The 18,965-nt window shown below is 36.7% G+C and overlaps 1 protein-coding gene across 2 annotated transcripts; it reads right to left on the bottom strand.

Annotated features, from left to right (window-relative positions):
- Positions 1-3,402: 3,402 nt before the first annotated feature.
- On the bottom strand, positions 3,403-17,505 carry LOC110106748 (PH, RCC1 and FYVE domains-containing protein 1). 2 transcript variants are annotated; one of them, XM_020836729.2, is made up of 9 exons: positions 17,012-17,505; positions 15,943-16,029; positions 14,913-15,002; positions 14,744-14,830; positions 14,450-14,644; positions 12,329-14,371; positions 11,733-11,879; positions 8,887-9,206; positions 3,403-3,913 (listed from the first exon to the last, which is right to left on the bottom strand). In XM_020836729.2, exons 1-9 carry the CDS (start codon positions 17,060-17,062, stop codon positions 3,748-3,750), a joined length of 3,186 nt encoding a protein of 1,061 aa, XP_020692388.1. In that variant the 5' UTR covers positions 17,063-17,505; the 3' UTR covers positions 3,403-3,747. The 2 variants fall into 2 exon arrangements, with proteins under 2 accessions (XP_020692388.1, XP_028555787.1); XM_028699954.1 differs by lacking the exons at positions 14,744-14,830; positions 14,913-15,002; positions 15,943-16,029; positions 17,012-17,505 and having other exon boundaries at positions 12,329-14,363; positions 14,450-14,736.
- Positions 17,506-18,965: the final 1,460 nt, after the last annotated feature.

Below are 18,965 nucleotides of genomic sequence, written 5' to 3'. Positions count from 1 at the left end.
AACTGCTAAGAAAAATAAAATGAACCTAAAGAACAACATAACCTAAAACTAGACCAAATCACAAAAGATTGTGTAGTGGTTCTTAAGGCAATGATCAACTCTAATATAAAACATGTTGAGATAATGAGACCATGATGTTGATGAGAAAAATAACCAGTTATCTTTGAGATGTCGACTTGACAACTAGTCAAGATGCCAACGCAACATATTTGCAAGGAAATCAACTAAAGTATGAAAAGGCATTGAGATGTTTTTATTAGGGTAACTTCTCAAAAAGGAGGAAGACAACAACAAGGATATTGAAAAGGAATTAACGAGAGTGAAAAAAAGTCATCAATGAGGATGTAGAGAAGGATTCTAAGGGGACTATGAGAAGGCATATATGAGGATGATAAATGGCACAAACGAGGGTTGTGGTAAGCTATTGGTGAGTGCGTCAAGAAGGCATTGGTAAGGGTAAGAATGTGCATTAACAAGGGCAGCCCAAAAGTTAGCCTCCTTAAGATGACTTGCAATCAATAAGGGCAACTTGAAATCAATCTCTTTAGGAAAATATTTCGAAAGCTATTAGCAAAGGAGCAAGAAGGTGTTGTGTAAAAGACAAAAGGTTAGTTGTGATGTGGTGAGATGTTGGGTATAACAATGCATATAGAGGCATTGACATGGGATAGTACATATAGGGATCACAAAATAACTTGGCAAATGTGCATGGGTATGAGTTAGCAAATAAGTGTACATGGACAAGTAATGTAAAGGCATAAGATGGGTGCATGAAACATGTAATGAGCATGCACAAAGTGCACGGGGTGGGCACTCTACATCTAAATGTTATGTCATAAGAAAGTTGTTGATAGTAAAATAGAAGAAAGAATGGAGTTGATGACATAAAGGGAGTTGATGGCAGTAAACCTATAGTGAATAGTTATTAGGCTGAGATTTTAGAACCTATTTCCTGAGACATCAGATGGATTTGAATCATTAAAATGGTCTAGATTAAGCAAACTAATCTTAGTCGTGTCCAAAAAGGTGGCAAAAAATTATTACTCAATTTTTATTTTTTTAATTAAATTTATAAGATATTTAAATAATTAAAAATTTAATTTGGAGGGGCCATGAACACTCCGCTCAAATTAATTCAATCATTCAAAAATGAAAAACCTAGTTACACCAATAAAAGTTCTTGAAAACAAGTAGAGTGATGCTATGAGTTGCCAGTGTATAGTCATGTTAGCATGATGAGGTATAACTAACTTTAATTAGTTATTTGGGATCAAGTGAATTCCACTTGATTGATCATTAAAGGCCAATAATCAATATGAAACATTTGAGATTTCCAATAAGCACTGATTATTTTGTTAAGACATGTGAGATTATTAGATTTAGCCTTATATCAAATAAATAAAGAGTTTGCTACTATTCTAAATACCAAGTGTTTGTCCCTCACTTACAATCTTAAGCTTTGAAAAAAAAATCTAATTATTAGGGTATCAGTATCTGTGTTACAAATTTGGATGATATTGAGTGGTTTATATTATTTGTTATTCCATGAATCTTGACTTCTATAATATGGACAAATATGGTTTAAGTGTGAGTGAATCTCACTAGCTCTATGTGATTAAGTTAAAGAGTGAAGTAAGCCCTTGGTGGTGGGATGAATTGGAGAGAATTTAGCCTCCTTGAAGTGGTGGAAAAGATGGTTAGCAAGTATAATGGATTGTAAAGTGGTGGTGAGGTAGGTGAGGGAAATTTGGTTGGCTAAGAGCTATGATGTTTCGGAGAATTAATTGGATGGCGTATGAGATTGAAAATGGTTGTTTAAGCTTCGTTTGGAACAGCTTTCTTAATACTCTCTAAAATAGTTTTTTAGTTGGCAAATTTCTTGAATCAGAAAACTTTGTAAAGCTGTTTTATAAAGCAATGAGAAAGCTTTTCCAAAAGAAGCCTAAGTATGTGGCGTGGAGTTAGGAAGGAGATGAAGAAATTGGAGGTGGTTGATTATAGATTTGGAGAGTAGAAAATGGATAAGTAAACACGAAGAGGGTAGCTGAGAGCTTCTTCGAATGACGATAGCTTTTGTATGGGATATTGGGGACTTAAGATAGAGTTGTGTGGAAGTGAAAAGAAGTGCACTAGAAAGAGAGAGTACCAGCTTATAGGGCTATCAAAAATGGGTTTTGGGTCAAGTTCAATTTGAATCTGTACTTGACCCGACCCGTTTTTGCAAACTGGTTGATCTTTCAAACCAGAACCCAACTCACTTTAGGTCCAGGCCAACTCAAACCCGATCCACTTTTTTATGTTTTACTAAAATATTTTTATTTAATTCAATTTATTTAAACCTAAATAAAATTAAGATAAGATTTACTTCAATCAATTTAAAATAAATCAAGCTTAGTTCAATTTGGGCAGCATGATTTATTATTTTTGGAAATAGCATTTATTTATTTCATAGCAATCTTCTAAAACTCTCATTAATCAATTTAAAATTGGTCAAATCAGGTTGATTTCAGGCTTTCGGGTCAACCCGAACCCTACCCGATTTTACAAACAAGTCGAAATCCCTGACCCAACGGGTTTGGGTTCACCCAAACCCAAATTTTTCGGTCGGGTTTTCGGGTCGTGTCAAATATTGACACCCCTACCAGCTTATATGTTTGGAATGAAATTTAAAAATAGAGAGAAAAATATAGACACATATATTCTAACTTAATTACATTGCAAAAATAGAAAAAAAAATTCAATCCATATGAATTATGAAACAATTTTGGATATGCGACACTGAAATTTTATTTTTCATGATATATAATGACCCAAATAAAACTCAGTGGTGAAAAAATCAATGCATGTTGATAAGACTCAATTTTTAAATTAAAATTTCTTAATTGCTTGAATTAAAAAAAAAATTGTAAAGAGAATGAAAATGTACAAAGCTATAAGATAGTTAAAAAAAAAAACAGTACATCATTCCCAACTTTAGCCCCCTCTTTACTTCAGACTCTCAATCAAATGGTGTGAGAGGTGAAAGTTCAGATGGGATCGAATGGTTTATACGATTTTTACCTCCAATAAGTTTTCATTGTTTCTACCAAAATCAAGTAAAGTTTTAAGAACGATTACTCCGAATCTCCATGTTATTAAGACTTCTTTTGAGATAATTTTCTTACTAATTTCTACAGCAGCATTTTACTACAAAAAAATTTTAAATGCAGAAAAAAATAACAGACAAAAGTTAAAAAAAAATGAAAATCTTGTGCTTGAGATGAAGTGATTGCTTGAAGAGTTCATTGACTTTAATCCCACCTCAAATAGATGAATATATTAAATAAATGATGAGTCATATTTTCTGCATGAGAGTTTTTGGTGACATTGTGCTTCAGAGAGAGAGAGAGAGAGAGAGAGAGATGTTTTAATGGAAGCTTTATAAATCTATATACTGTACAGTTGCAGACAGGTCAGGCCACTTGCAACATTAAAGCTCTGGTAAATGGCCTTGAAGCAATATATACACAAAAAAGAAGAAGAAGAAGAAGAAGAAAAGCCAGAGCTCATCCTTATCAAACTTTCTAGAGATGAATAGAACTATGGTCAAAACAGAAAACTGTAATGATCAACAACCTCACCTCAAGCTTTCACCAAAGCCGCCTGATCCAGCTCCATTCATTTCTTCTCACTAATCATAATTTTCCTTAGCTGTAATTTCAAAATTGATCTTCACAAACTTACCAGCAATATTCTCTTCTCTATGTTCTATGCTTTAGAGGATGAAAGATTTTCATCACATTTGATAGATGCGTCGCTTGTCATCTTTCTTGTGAATGTGGTATCAATTGGCTCAATGCCGTATTTTTCAAATATTCTGCAACGGTTCTCTTCCCACCACTTCTCTGCTTCCTTCTCGTTGAATCTCTTTCGACTGTTTGCAAAACCAAAAGAAATCTGATTAAATGATCTTTACAAAAAGAAGGCTTAGTTGATGAATGAAATTTCTACTAATGAAGGGTCTGAAGAGGGATTGATGAACACATTTGATTTATGTGTGAGAAAAAACTGCTTGCTCAAACAACCAATTCAACATCTTTAAAAGTTTTCTAGCAATACAGAAAGATGAATCTAAAAAATCTTAATGTATCCAACTGAAAAATGATTTGTAAAAAGCTGCAATAACACAATGCAAAGAGTATCCCTTTCCAATTATACAATACCAGCCCTTCAAACTCATGCAAGAAATCTTAGAAAAATCTGATCAAATAAGAATGTATTTCTTTGCCAAAGTTCATTTTGATCATGCATATGAAGAACACCTCACCAAACTGCTGGACGGAAAAAGCGAATGAGAAACCTTCCATTCGGGACTCCGCTAACTCTAATAAGTTCCTCTTATCCCCACCCTCTCAGGCCAGAGTACTTGTATAAGCCATCTAACATTCTCCAGAAATGTATACGGAAGAAATATGGGGATCAGCTTTGGGAGCAGATTTATTAAAGGGGTGATTCGGCTACTTGGAAGATCCTTTGTGATGGAACATCCAGCCTTAGAAATTGTATTAGATGGAGAGTATGCAGAGGTAATAGTGATGGAGAACGGAAGGGGGTGGGAAGATAATAAGATTAAAAATCTGAAATTAAATTTCAGATTTCCTCTAATCAAGGGATTTAAATTTTGAAATTCAAATAAGATGGAGGGAAGGATAAATAGGTGGTTAATTATTCCTCTTATTAAATTCCTTAATAAGGAAGGAAATAATTAAAATAGGAGAGAGAGAGAGAGAGAGAGGGGCCGGCCTAATGAGGGAAAAGAAAAGGTATCCACATACAATGTATGTGGACCCATGCATTAATAGGAGATTGGAGAGTTAAATCTGAAATAATTTCAGATTTAATAAAATTAAAGGATTTCCTAAAATAGATGTAGGTCATTTAGGAAAGAATTTAAAATTCAAATTTATTTGAATTTGAATTTAAAAACTTTTCAAATAAGATAGGAGCTAATTTAGGAAAGTAATGATGGTGAAATGAAATTGGAATTAAGGAAACTTCGAGGGTGGGCCAGCGGTGGGGTGTAAGGGAAACATGGCCGGTGGTGGGGGTTTTTGAGGAGGGTGTAGCCGACGGGTTGGGTGGGGGAAAACGCTTGGTCGGTGGGTTGTGGTGGAGTGGCCGACGGTTGGAGGTGGGGGAAAGAAACGGTGGTGGTGTTCGGCTTAGAGAGTGGGAGAAGGGAAGAGGGAAGCTTGACCGACGGCTGTGGAGGGGGTAAGGCCAGCGGTCAAGGGAGAAGGAAAAACAAGAGTTACTGGAAAGAAAGATAAAACCGTGAGCTCGGACACTTCCTGCGGCTGATGGGTGATGCGTTGTCCTTCACCAAGAAACTTCAAGCCACGAGCCCGAACCCATCCTGCGGCTGATAGAAACTACGATTCCCTCCCATAGAGATCTCACCTAAGTCCTCCCAAGGAACTAAAGTACATAACAAAATTTTTATTAAGACTCCATCATACCATTACACTAGCAATTGTCTATATATATAGGCTTCACAAATAAAATAAACTAAAATAAGACGATCATGTCTCTAGAGCTTAGATAAGATTAGACCCTTAAGTAAAAGTAAAAATGGAAAATGCATAATTAAAATAAAAATGACAAATAAAAATTTAAGATAACATAGGACCATCACGGCCGTCGATCTTCAGCTCCTCGGATAGGCATGGACGGTTGAATGTCCGCATCAAATAACATTGAAGTTCTGAATCACATATGGATCCTTGATAGATCCTAGGGTGAATGGCCAATGTTTTGTAATGTGGAATACATAGAAAATCTGAAAGTAGCAGAATTTATCACGATAGAGGGTAACTGGGATGCCCAAAAACTCGAGATCTGCTTTGGGGAAGAATTGATATAAAAAAATAAGTGGTATTCCCATTGAGGTGGAGGGATAGGAGGATAAATTAGAACTAATCAAGTACCCGCTGGGGGTTCTACTATTGCAGCTATTGCTTATAACAAACAGTTTGATTTCATGGAAGATCAGATTGTGCACATATATAAACTAAAGTTACACCCAAGGGCAAGCTTGTTCTGGTGGAGGGTGTATCATGATTTAATCCCTACCAATCAATGGCTGAATACAAGGAACTTTTATTTGGTCCGGTTACAGGATGTAGCTCTACGTTCGGCCGTCAGTAGAATAGCGCCACGCGTTCTCACTATTTACCGCGCGCCCTGACAACCCGACCCGGAACAGACCCAGGATGGCTCGGTATGTCTCGATTTTGCTAGGTATTGCTCGGTATTACTCGGTATTGCTAGGTATTGGTCGATTTTGCTTGGCAATAACCAATACCGAGCAATACCAAGCAAATACCGAGTAATACCGAGTTGTACCGAGTTTTTCTAGAAAAACTCGGTACAACTCGGTATTACTCGGCATTTGCTCGGTATTGGTCTTCACAGAGCGGTATTTCTCGTTACTGTCATGCAATTGCCATGCAATACCGGGCAATACCGAGCAAATACCGAGTAATACCTTGCAATACGCGAACATAGTATTCTTGGGTTCCGATCCGAGTCAAGTTGTCGGGCCGCGCGGTAGAGAGTAAGAGCACGTGACGACATGTTATTGGCGGCCGAACGTAGCTCTACGTCCGGTCAGAGGACGTAATAATTGTTCGAATACAAGAGGCCCGCATGATGATGTTAATTGTCCATTCGGCTGCCAAGAAATGGAAGATCTCAACCATGTAACGGTTAAATGTACTCAGCTTTTACTTAAGCTGGATAAGATAGGGCAGTGGGGCTTCCCAACACCACGGTTCCTAAACCTTCAGGAGTTGAAGGATAGTATTTCTACTTGTCATAACAACAGTAACAACTGGGCAATCATTTACTACTATGCTACATTTCAATGTTGGAGAAACAAGAATGCTAAAAAGCATGGGGTCCTACAAAACACGCCAACTTTTATAGCAGTCGAAAGGATAAAGATAAACGTGGATGGATCTCTACTACAGAATAATGCAGCTGGAATTGGGATTGTTGTTCAGGACAGCCAGGGCAAGTTGTGTGATGCTGCTGGTTGGAGCTTTCGTCACTGGGACAGCACACAAGTGAAACTCCTGACCATACAATACATCAATAAGGTTATTTCAACAAATATGTATGAGGTTAACAGGCTCATTATAGAAGGGGACAATGCTAGTGTTTAGGGGTGCCAATTTCGGGTTACGGGTAGGGTTCGGGTCAAACCCGAAATTGACCCGACACTATTCGGGTTCGGGTCTACCCGACCCATTTTTGCAAACGGGTCGATTTTCTGGACCCGAACCGGGTCAACCCGACCCCACTTATTTCATCCGCGGTCGCGAGTGAGCGACACAGAGCGCGGTTGTGGTCGTGCGCGGCAGCTCGAGTGAACGATCCCCAGTTTCGGGTCGCAATCGTGCGCGGCAGCGGGGCACCGTGGGCACGAGTGAGAGACGCAGTCACGCAGGGCGCGCTAGACAGCTCGACCACTCGAGTGAACGACGCGGGCACTGGGCAGCAATCGCGCATGGGCCCGCGGCAACGAGGCAGGCGGACAGGCGGGCAGGCGGTCGACTGCACGACGCGGGGCGAGGCGAGCTCGACTGCGCGGCAGCGAGGTGGCGGGCAACACGGTGCTCGCTCGACTGCGCGGCGCGGGGCTGACGCGGGGCCGGTAGTCGGGTTTATGTTATTTCGGGTCGATTCAGGTCATTCCCGGGTTTCCGGGTCAACCCGAACCAACCCTATTTTTCAAACGGATAGATTTTCCGGACCCGAACCCGACCCGCTTCTGGTTCGGGTCAACCCAACCACGAAATTTTCGGGTCAGGTTCGGCAGGTCTACTAGTGTTATTCACTACATGCAGAATTGTAGCAAGAGGGATGATTGGAAGGCTTGACCGCAGGATGGGGAACATTTTAACTGGATGAAGATGTTCCATAAGATTCTTTTTGTGTATACCAGGAGACAGTAATAAAGCTGTCAACTTCTATGCCCGAAGGGCATTAGATGGTGGTTTCTTTTGGAATGATTTAGCTGTCAACTTCTATCCCCGGTGACACTCTCGCAACCTTCTTATTATCGTCGCCCTCGGACCGCAACGGCACTGCCTTCTTCCTTCCCCAGCCGAAAAAGGCCGGCTTCCGAGAAACCGCGGAGAGCTGCGTTTGGGTTTGGAGACAGAGGTAGAAGCAGATAAAGAGGTATTGGATGCGGCCACGTTGGCAGGAAGGATCAACAGCAAAAGAAGTGAGAGCTGACTGGATGACGAAGCCGGGGAATGAAAAGGAGTGGAAATGACGAGGGACTCCGACGAGCCAACAATAGGGTGGTGAAAAGGTGGAAACGCGCCAAGGATAGATTCTCAGTTCGTCAGTCAGTTAGAGAGTTAGCCAATGGAGGAAAATCAAGCAGGTGCATGGGAAAAAACCAAGGAGGGGCAAGGTCCCCAAGACCCGTTAGAGGACTCCCGGATCTGGAATGTTTCTGAAGCTTTGAGCGTCCAATTGTTCGATGAACTCTTCATCTGAAGCAAAGGCCATCAATCTCTTCTAACATGAATGCTCGGTTGGGAAGCCTGACAGTTAGAAACTTTTAATTCATAAAAAGGTGCGTCATTTGTATTATAGATCTCAATCGCTTTTAAGCTTTCTATTGTTTTGGAGTTCAGATTATAATTTACATAACTTTTAAATATGTTGAATTGGTTGTTTTAGGTGCTAACCGTTGATAACAATGTTGGATTCCTAGAACAATATGTAAAAAAAACTGAAACTTCTTCCTAAAACATCTTTACTACAACTTCTGATGCAGTGCTTTCATTAAGATTCACAGCAGATTCAAAACCCAAATCAATAACTCACCTGAATCTTACACGTTTTAGACCTTTCTGTCCATTTGGTAAAATGGCAAATGAAATGTAGACTCCCTGCCCATAATGTTCCACCCATTCATCTTTTGAAGAATTTGAAGAACATTTTCTTGCTTCTGACACTGCTGAATGTGCATTGTAATCTGTACTTATCCCATTGTTTGGAACTTGAGTGCTTTCACTCGTCACCTTTTTAACTTCTGGATTGGAGTTTTTACTACTGAGAGTCCCCGTCAATTTATCATCAACTACGGATCTTGTTTCTTTCTCTGGCCCTTCTGCTATAATAATTTTCTCCGATAGCACATTCACCTATAGCAAATAAGAATATCTGAAATAAGTATCTTAATTATAAAAAAAAAAATCAAAGTTGATTAATGTACGTGATTACAAAAGTTGCCAACAATAAGCAACTGGATCTTATGTGAACAGTCATTGTAAGTGTGAAGCCTTCCCATTTCCTATCCATTTAATTAAATTATAACAATTTGTGCATTTATTTTTCCATTATGTACTCTCTAAATATTTTGATTACTTGATTGATTCAAACCTTTCTCATAGGTTTTTAAGAGGTCATGACAGACATTATTGTCCATATCTTTTTCTGGAGTTCCAAACTGGATATGATGCTTTGTTTCCAGGTTTCTATTAGTTCTAACATATAGGAGATCAACAAATTGTTAGACCGGTCCCTAGTGGACCGTTCCAGCCGGCCCCTTAGAAGGGGCCGGTTCAAGTCTATAGGAGGGGGCGGTGGCAAGAGGGAGAGAGAGAGAAGGGGTGCGATCCACTTGATTTCAAATTCAAAATTGGAGTCAAAGGAGGGGGCGGCAAGGGCCTTTTGATCTTTTTTTTATTGTTTTAATTGTATTTCTTAAGTATGAGAGGGAGATTAGGGTTAGGATTATGTTTGATTATTGTTTTCTTGTGAGGGTTCTTCTTGATATCTTGGGCTCTAGATTCATCTAGAGATTGGGAGAGACGATCTCCTCTAGAATTGAGGATCAATTGTATCATTGTTTCGTTGTTTCCTATGTTGAACGGATACGCCTATTTACGAGGCATGTTGTATCGGATATCGATACGCCTCAAATACGGCTTTGCCGTGTCCAATTAAAATATTATTTAAATTTGACCGGCCTATTAAAAAACAAAAAAAGCCTCAATTTGCCCTATTCATTTCGGCTATCCACTTCCCTCTTGATATCTCTATTCATTTATGCGGCTTAAACATTTCGGCGAGCTAGGTTTTTCGTTTCGGCACAGGTGTTCGTCTTCTTCATTATATTCGAAGGAGCGGCTCGACGACGCGAGCATAGAAGCGGATAGGATCATCCTTCGTCGACAAAGAGGCTTGACGACGCGAGCATTAAAGTCGACATGATCTTTCATCGACGGAGAACACGAACAGTGAAGGCGACGTGAGCATTGAAGGTTCATTTTCTTAATCGTAGGCTTGGTACCGGAACTCGGTACCGCTCGGTACTGCTCGGTACAGAGGGGTACCAAGCAATACCGAGCGGTACCAAGAATGTAGAGAAAACTTTAAAGGATGCCCGAAGATAAGTTCATCACAAATGACTGAATTACAAAGGAAAATTAGTGAAGCTAAGCAAAGGAGTAAAAAAGATCTTCCAAAATATATTCCACTTTCAAGCACTCATGCTTCATATCCTTCATCATCTTCTTTAATTAGAACTGATGACAACACTGTAAATAAAGGACCTTTTCGGATGGAAGGATTTGAGCCAAAAAGAAGAAAACATGTTGTAGATAATGCTTTAGAGAAAGCATTTAATTTACATGAGTACTTCAGCACCTCTATTTCAAACAATCGTCAAAAAATTGCCTAGCCAAGTTTCTTACTCATCTTGTTGTGAAAGAAATTGGAGCACATACTCGTTCATCCAATCAATGAAGAGAAATAAAATTACTTTACAACAGGTTGAAGATTTAATTTATATGCATACAAACCTTCGGCTTCTCTCAAGGAAAACTCCAACTTATATGGAAGGAGACAATAAGATGTGGGATGTTGCTGAAGATGGATTTGAATCTCTTAAGGATGTGGGAATATTAGAAATTGCTAATCTTTCACTTGATGAGCCTGAATTGGAAGCTATGATATTTATTGAAGATGATATAGAAATTCAAAGACAAACCACTAAAGAAGCTAATACTATCATTCCTTCTATTGAATAATTGAAACTTCATGTGCTGGACAATTTATATTTTTATTTTTATTGTTGTACTAGACATTTAAATATTTAATGCTTATTTTTATTTTGATATTATAAGATAAAATGTTACAAATAATGTTGCTTTCAATTTATTTTTTTTTTGTCATTTCAAATATTACACTTTGATTATTTTCTTAATTTTTATGTATGATTTATATATTATAATGTCGTATCCGTGCCGTATCCGTATCTTGTATTTTTAAGAATTGGAGTGTCCCGTATCCGTATCGTGTCGTATCCGTGTCGTTGTATCCGTATCGGTGCAACATAGGTTGTTTCCGTTAGTTCTCTTTTTGCAATCCAATTACAATTTGAAGAATTTTTCACCAGATTTGTGTGTTTCTCTTGCTGTTTTTCACTATTCTTGTTAGGGCTTATTTGAAATATTCAATTATTTCCTATCACAAATTTAAATGTGGTAGAAAATAACTTGCAATGTGGTAGAAAATAACTAAGGACTTTTGAACTATTTCATGGATCAAGAAGCAATAGAACAATCTGTTCATCGAGATGAGAGACATTAGAAATTTTTACATGGGTGAATATTTCATGTATGAAATGATTTAATACAGTATCATGAAAAATTGGTTATGCGCACCTGTGTTCGTAGAACTTTGATAAGATTCTTCGCGGCTTTGCATTTTGCAGCTTCTTCACTTGCTACCAAACAGGTTTCTTCAATTCTGCGTTTATACTGCTGAAGTTTCAAACTTTTACTTTGGCATTGTTGTGTTAGTGATATAGCCTGCAAGAACCAATTTTGAAGAACTTAGAATTTTTGTCCTCCATATAATACACGAATGTATTCAAGTGGGGAAAAATTAAAACAAATACAAAGAACAATCATCTATTTCATGATATTTGAATGGAATCTCAAAGGATTGATTCTGTTGAAACAAACAATATGGATTGTTTGCAATTGAAAGTTGCTAGCTTTTGACATAATAACATCTCTAGATAAGTTAACAAAACATTCTCTGCATCCTCATTTCTGAAGGCCATTTTTACTATAATTCAGAACTTTGAACCTCTTTTTCTTAATGTATAACATATTAAAGTCAATATTTTGTTATGAGATAGTTTAGTTAGGAATTGATATTAAGAAGACAAAAGAATATACAAAATGCAAAGTTTTAAATAATTTTCAAGCAATCATGTTAAAGCAAGAATGCCATTAATATATGGAAATTTAACCTTCTCTTGCAGCTGTTGCAATTCTTCTGCAAGAAACTTGTCTATTACTGTCAAATCTTGTTTTAAGCTGGTAGCTTTAGGAAGCATAGATTTTGAACGATTTCGAGTATTAATATTTGCATAATTTGAAACTTGTTCTTTGGATTTCGATTTAAACATCACAAACTCGTTTCTCACGCCCTTCTTGAATCGAGGCGGGCACGGCACTTGCCCCCATCTTTGAGCTCCACCAGACAAGAATTGATCTTTATTTTGCTGGTCAGCACTTTGCGTTGATATACTCTTTCCATCAAGAAACATTGATTCGTCATGAACAGTTGATTTTGGAGTGAATATTTTTGGAAGAAAAGATAGTGACTCCTCTCTGTTTAATCTCAAATCAGAAAGTCCCTTCCCTATCATCGAAAACTGCCTTGGACTGGCTGCTTCATTGATCATTCTGGAAGATGCAAGCTTTTCAAGTCGAGTATAACACAGATCACAAACACGAAATCTCCGAGTTTTATTTGGCGCCAAAGAAGCATTCAAAGCTTTCTTACTACTGCATGAATGGCAGAATACTGATCCACAATGATAGCAATTGTGCTTCTTTCGAGTAAAACCAAAAGCCATTCGACAGCCAGTGCACAATAGCTGATCTTTGCTTGAGAGAGATTTGTGCAAACAAACCGCAGCAGTGAAATTGAATCCACACACTACATTTTGAACGTTTCTATCTTGCAATGCTTCTACTAAAGCTGGGGAGTCTCTATCTTTAGTATCACCTAATCCAAGCCTTCCATTGTCCCCCTTACCCCAAGTGTAAACATTTCCTTTTGTTGTCAAAACGGCCACATGAGATGAACCAGATGAAAGATCCTTAACAAACTCATTCTTAAGAAATCCTTCAACTGTCGCGATTGTTGTATCTTCAGCTCGAGGATTGCCCAACTGCCCGTTCATGGCACTTCCCATGGTAATTACTAAGCCGGTGACGGTTAATGCAACTGTTAGTGTTCTACCACAAGAAACTTGAACAAAGTCACAGTCCACAAGTGAAGCAATACAAGTTGGAACAAGTTTTCTTTCTTTATCAGCATGACCAAGTCTCCCTTTATCACTATCTCCCCAAGTAAACAGCTTTCCACTCGATGTATTGCTCTTGAATCGGCTAACCATGACCTCAACAATGGCGGCGGTGTGCCATGGTCCACAAGCAACTGATTTGACTCGCAAATTTTTAAGAAATTCGACTTCTTTTGGCTGAGAGGAGCTATGTTGATTTCCATGACCAAGTGCTCCAAATGTTCCTTCTCCATATGTGAATAACTGGCCAAAACTTGAAACAATGGCGGTATGCCACTCTCCACATGCAACTTTCAGTATCTTAATACCAATGAGACAATTCGATAGTCGATAAGGTATCCAATGGCTTCTATTACCCCCTTCACAAACACAACTATTACCCCATACATATAGTTCACCAGACCGCGTAACCGCACAAGTTTGCTTAGAACCGCAAGCTATTGTTTGTACAAAAATGCCGCTTAATGATTCAACAATTTTGGGATGTGTCACATCCAAATTGACCTTATGTCCTAATTTTCCGCCATTTCCTTCGCCCCAACAAAAGACCTCTCCTTCTTTGGTGACAAATCCAACATGCTTTTCTCCACAAGAAATGCTCTGCAAATCGAAAACTCGTGTGGATTCCAACAATTTGGGCAGCAAAACATCAACCTTGATGCCATTGGTCTCAAAAGCATTTGACTTTTCACCAAAAAACACTCCAACTCCTTCACCCCACATGAAAACATCCTTTAAACAATCACCCTTATCAGGTGGACTTGTTTTAGTACTAGAACTCATTATATGTTCCTTCATTTGATAACTATCTTTTGTACTTTTATGAGTTAAAAAAGGAAGCTTTTCATCCATCAAGTCCTGCACATCTGATAAGGTCCTCTTCCTTAATGAATAAAATAAATCAGATGTATCTAAGAAGTTATCTGAAACATATCTCTCTAATAGTTTCCTTGGCGGGCTTCCATATACACTGCAGACCTTCACATGAAATATCAGAATGTCAATATGGAAAACAAGCAAAATAATGATAATACAAACAATTTATATGTAATGAACCTGTGGGATTCCAGAGGAATCATGAACGACTTTTAAAGTATACTTTGCTGATAAATGGCTAACTGGACTGTTCAGGCAACTGTGTGCCGATCGCCCGGTTGGCAGGAAAGCCAGAGGTCTAGGATGATTATAAATGGGCAACAATGCTGTCAAGCCTAATAGCCAGCACTCAGCCTGCTCCTTATCTTTGCAAATCTAATTCAAAATTCAACCAAAACGGGAAAAAATTCAAAAGAAGTTAAGCTAGACCATTGGTGCATATAAAAGAAAAATTTATACATTAAGGAAGAGTACCAAATCTAGCGATCTTTCTCCATTTTGGTAAAGAAGTGAGAAGGATTGAGACTCTTTTTCTGGTTGCAGGTGCCTACGAAAATTAGCCTGCCAGAAATCACTCTCCAATTATATTACATGAATTTAAAGAAAAAAATTCGAACAAGACTTCCTGCTTATGCATACATACAGTTTTCTGTCCAAAATTGATCTTTGACACAGAACTTAGCTTCAAGCATTTTTCCTTTTCACCAGAATACCAAATCAGAGACTTCTCATCCTAAAGACAAAGAAGAATATTAAAAGACAGTTTAATCAAAAATATTACTTCTTGCATCAAGACAGACTTAGGCTTTGTTTGGAATAGCTTTCTTACCGCTTTTTAAAGCAATTTTTTAGTATAAAAATTTAATTTTTTGTATTAGAAAACTGCTTTAAGAAGCAGTTAGAAAGCCGTCCCAAATGAAACTTTAATAGCTCTTAGCCCTTGGATTTGCACCGAAATTAGTGCTACATATAATATTTAAGGGCTTTACTAATCTTATTGCATATCCAAGAGCTGTTAAGTTAGTTCTAATGCAAATTATCATGTGTAGTATTAATTTGAATGTAAATCCAAGAGTTTTGAACTTCATCTGATGCAAAGATATCATTATGCAATTTCTTTTAATATCTAATGAACTATCACATGGAAAATACTATTTGCATCAAAGCATTGAATTCATTAAAGATTTTGTTGAGTTGCCCCCATACCCTTCATGATTCTTCCATGTGCATTATGCTATACAAACTTATCTCTAATTCTTATTTATAAATATCATTATTTTTTTTTCCAGCAGAGTGAATAATCAAGTCATAAGTTTGAAAATAGCAAAGCTTAGTTTGGGACAGTTTTCTTATTGCTTCATAAAGCTGCTTTCTAGTACAAAAAATTTAATTTTTTACTAAAAAGTTGCTTTAAAAAACAGTAAGAAAGCCTTCCCAAACTAAGCCTAAATGTCGATGGAGTTGTTTAATGAAAATTTCTTCGTAAAAATCAAATAAGAGCAAACATAACTCAATCAAAATAAGGCTTCATTTTGAATGGCTTTTGGTCGCTGCTTCTTTGCAACTTAAAAAAAAATGTTGCACTAAGAAAATACTTTAGAAAACATGAAGAAAATTGTAAGCCTATATCATGTGCTCAAATTGTGGATCTTAACTGTAAAGATGAAACTTACAGTAGAGAGTCTGAAAGGGCAGAACTTGGGCTTTCCTCTTCTTCCACATCTCAGAAGATGGGCACCCTTTTTCAGAGCAACAATAGCCTTTGCAAAAAATTGAAGGAATAAATTAGCTTGTTTCCTAATACAATTTGTATTGAACGGTCTTAAAAAATATTTGATAGTATTAAAAGCTATTGGATTTGACTTAAGATTAGTGCAATATAAACTCTTTATTTGCATCATTAATTTTAAGGTAAATCTAATGGCTTTTAAATGCATTCTGATATAATTTTCATCAGTATATACTGAACCAAAAAAAATTCAAATAAAATTCATAGCACAAAGAATAGAGCTGTAGAAACTATAAAAAATGTCTAAGGACAAAAATTAAATACCAAAAACTGGAAATTTATCATAAGTGACAAATTTGAACCCCATTAGAAGGAAGCAAGTGAAGAATAAAGAAATTACATGCAGCACCGATAATCCAATTGTAAAAATACAATTTTGATGTTATTTTTAAGAAAATGAAGCAAATATATTTTATTTTATTTTATATATTTTTTTTAAAAAATGAAGAATTCATCATTCAGTTATTTGTAAGAAATCAATTGTGATTTTAAACTAAAATCTTCTGTACCTTTAGAAAAATGATCAAAAACAACCAAATGAAAACAAAAATAAGCAAAACAAATCAAAACACTGAAGTAAGTAAGATCAGTCTTTAAATTTTTTTTTTTAAAAAAAGATTTTTTACTGCACTTGAAAAAAAAAGTTCAGGAAAGAAGAAGAAAACAAATAACAGAGCGGTGGAAATTATAAAACATGCCAAACGACAAAAAGTAAATACCAAAAACTTGTCTTTTACCAAAACTAGCAAACTATAACCCATTAGTGAAGCAAGAAACAAGTAGTAGAACATAATATTTTAATTTCAAATTTTTAAAAAAAATTTATGAAATCAATATAATTTGGCATTCATAACCTTAAAGATCTAATCTAACTAAAGAAAAAACAACGAACCCGACCATAAAACCAAAACAAAATCCATTAAAACAAACCAAGAGAACAAAGAAGTTCAAACCTGCTCAACTCCTCTATCAAATGGAGCTCTGCGTCCAGATTTCTCAGCCATTGTTAACAAAAACAATCGTCAAATAGCTTTCATGAAAGAGTGGAAGGACGAAGAAACAAAAGAAAAAACGTGAAAGAAACAAGAGCGGTGAATGAGACCAGAAGATTTCTCTCTAAAGAGGAAACAGTAAGGTGCTGCTGTAGAAGCAGCTTTGTGAGCACAGTAGGAGAAGAAACAGAGAAGTGAGTGGCAGGGCCCAAGATAATATCAAAATCCCTTCTTTTTAGGCGAAAAGAAAGAGAAGAGAGAGATGGAGAGATGGCGATTCTTAGCTTTCTGCTTTTCCTTCTCCCAAAACTTCGCTCTATGATATTCAACCTCGAGCTTTACAGAGGAAGAGAGAGACAAAGAGAGAGAGAGAGAGAGAGAAGGGGATTATTTTAGGAGCTTTGGAAAGGGAAGAAAGGCTGAAAGAGGAGAGAGAGATAGAGAGAGGTAGAAAAGAGCACGTGTGGCTGGGTTGGCTTGGCCTGTCTTCATTCGTCTCCCTCAAGCTCTAACTGGTTCTGTTCTGCGCGCCTTCGTGCCGAAAAAAAAATATTTAAATATCCTGTTAATATGGCTTATATTTTGTCGTTCTAGCAATGATGTTATAAAACGCTTAAGTTATTACTTATTTTAATACAATTTATTTGATAATACTTAAAATTTTAAATTTATTTTTTTAAAATTAATGCTGTATATTAAAAATTATGATATGCTAATTTTAAAATAAATTTAAGAAATTTTAAATTTATCTTGATATAATTTGCATCAAATATCATTACATATTTTTTTCAAAACAAAAAATTGACTCCATTATATTCAGCCAAATTAGCCAAATTATATAGTCATATTTTTCTCTTTTCCCTATATATAATTAATTATATTCATATTTTTCTCTTTTCCCAATATATATATAATTATCAAATAAATTTAAAAAAAAAATTATCATCTAAAAATATATTTGAGATGATCGTAATTTTTTATAAAGATAATTATAAATTTATTTTGAAAAAAATGACTTTTTTTAAATAAACTTTTAAAATTTAATTTTTACAACTTCTTTTGGGATGATTTTCTTATTGTTTTTTAAAGCAACTTTTTAATTTAAAATTTTTAAATTTTGAATAAAAAAATTTTTTAAAAGCTGTAAAAAAATTGTCCCAAATGAAGCCACATCAGCATTTCAAAAGAATTTTTTCAGACCAACGAAAAAATATTAGTCAAATAGAAATTTGAATAGTAAAAATAAAATAATAAGAAAATTATTTCAAATAAAAAATTAATATTACACTGTACTTTTTTTAATTCAATAAATAACAGTAAGAAAAATGTAGTAAATAAAATTATAAAGCTGGAGAGGAGTTGAGCGGCCTCGCAGGCGTTAATTTGAGCCGTTAATTTTGCCGGAGATTGGGCGTTGAACACTTTTGTTTTGGCCTTTTGGGTGCAGAGTGCAGACGCCGTTACAGTCAGAAAATTTAGCCGTTCTATATAATATTTGAAGTTCTTCGAAACATTCTTTGATTTCATTTACAGTGCAATAAGGGCTCGTACTTAGTGCTAATAAAGTATTTTTTGTATAATCGTGTGTGATTAAGCTCTGATTTAGGTTAATTAAAGAAGGATTAATGGTGTATTATTTAAACAAAATATGATTAAATATTGAGTATTGAATATGCATCACATGTTAGGAAAGTTGGTGGAGATATTTCTTACTAGGGGTGTCAATTTCGGGTCACGGGTCGGGTTCGGGTCGAACCCGAACTGACCCGGGTGGAAAACGGGTCAACCCTAACCAGGCCCGGGTAGAGAAACGGGTCGAAAATCCGAACCCGGACCCGACCCGGCGGGTTGCCGGGTTGACCCGACACGACCCGGAACCGCCACGGCGGCAGCGCGCGGCGGCAGCGCGAGCGGC

This window comes from Dendrobium catenatum, unplaced genomic scaffold, assembly GCF_001605985.2.
Source record: "Dendrobium catenatum unplaced genomic scaffold, ASM160598v2 fragScaff_scaffold_1417, whole genome shotgun sequence".
Lineage (NCBI taxonomy): Eukaryota > Viridiplantae > Streptophyta > Magnoliopsida > Asparagales > Orchidaceae > Dendrobium > Dendrobium catenatum.
The sequence above is the reverse complement of the archived record's forward strand: the minus strand, read 5'-3'. Positions and strand labels throughout refer to the sequence as shown.

Bases quoted from the DNA above. Each gene is read 5' to 3' on its own strand.
- LOC110106748 (XM_020836729.2), bottom strand. From the start codon at position 17,062: ATGGCTGAGAAATCTGGACGCAGAGCTCCATTTGATAGAGGAGTTGAG. The intron at 14,831-14,912 runs GTATGTATGCAT...GATTTCTGGCAG, and splicing joins TCAATTTTGGACAGAAAACT to GCTAATTTTCGTAGGCACCT. The intron at 3,914-8,886 runs GTGAGTTATTGA...TTTTGCAAACAG, and splicing joins CTAAAACGTGTAAGATTCAG to TCGAAAGAGATTCAACGAGA.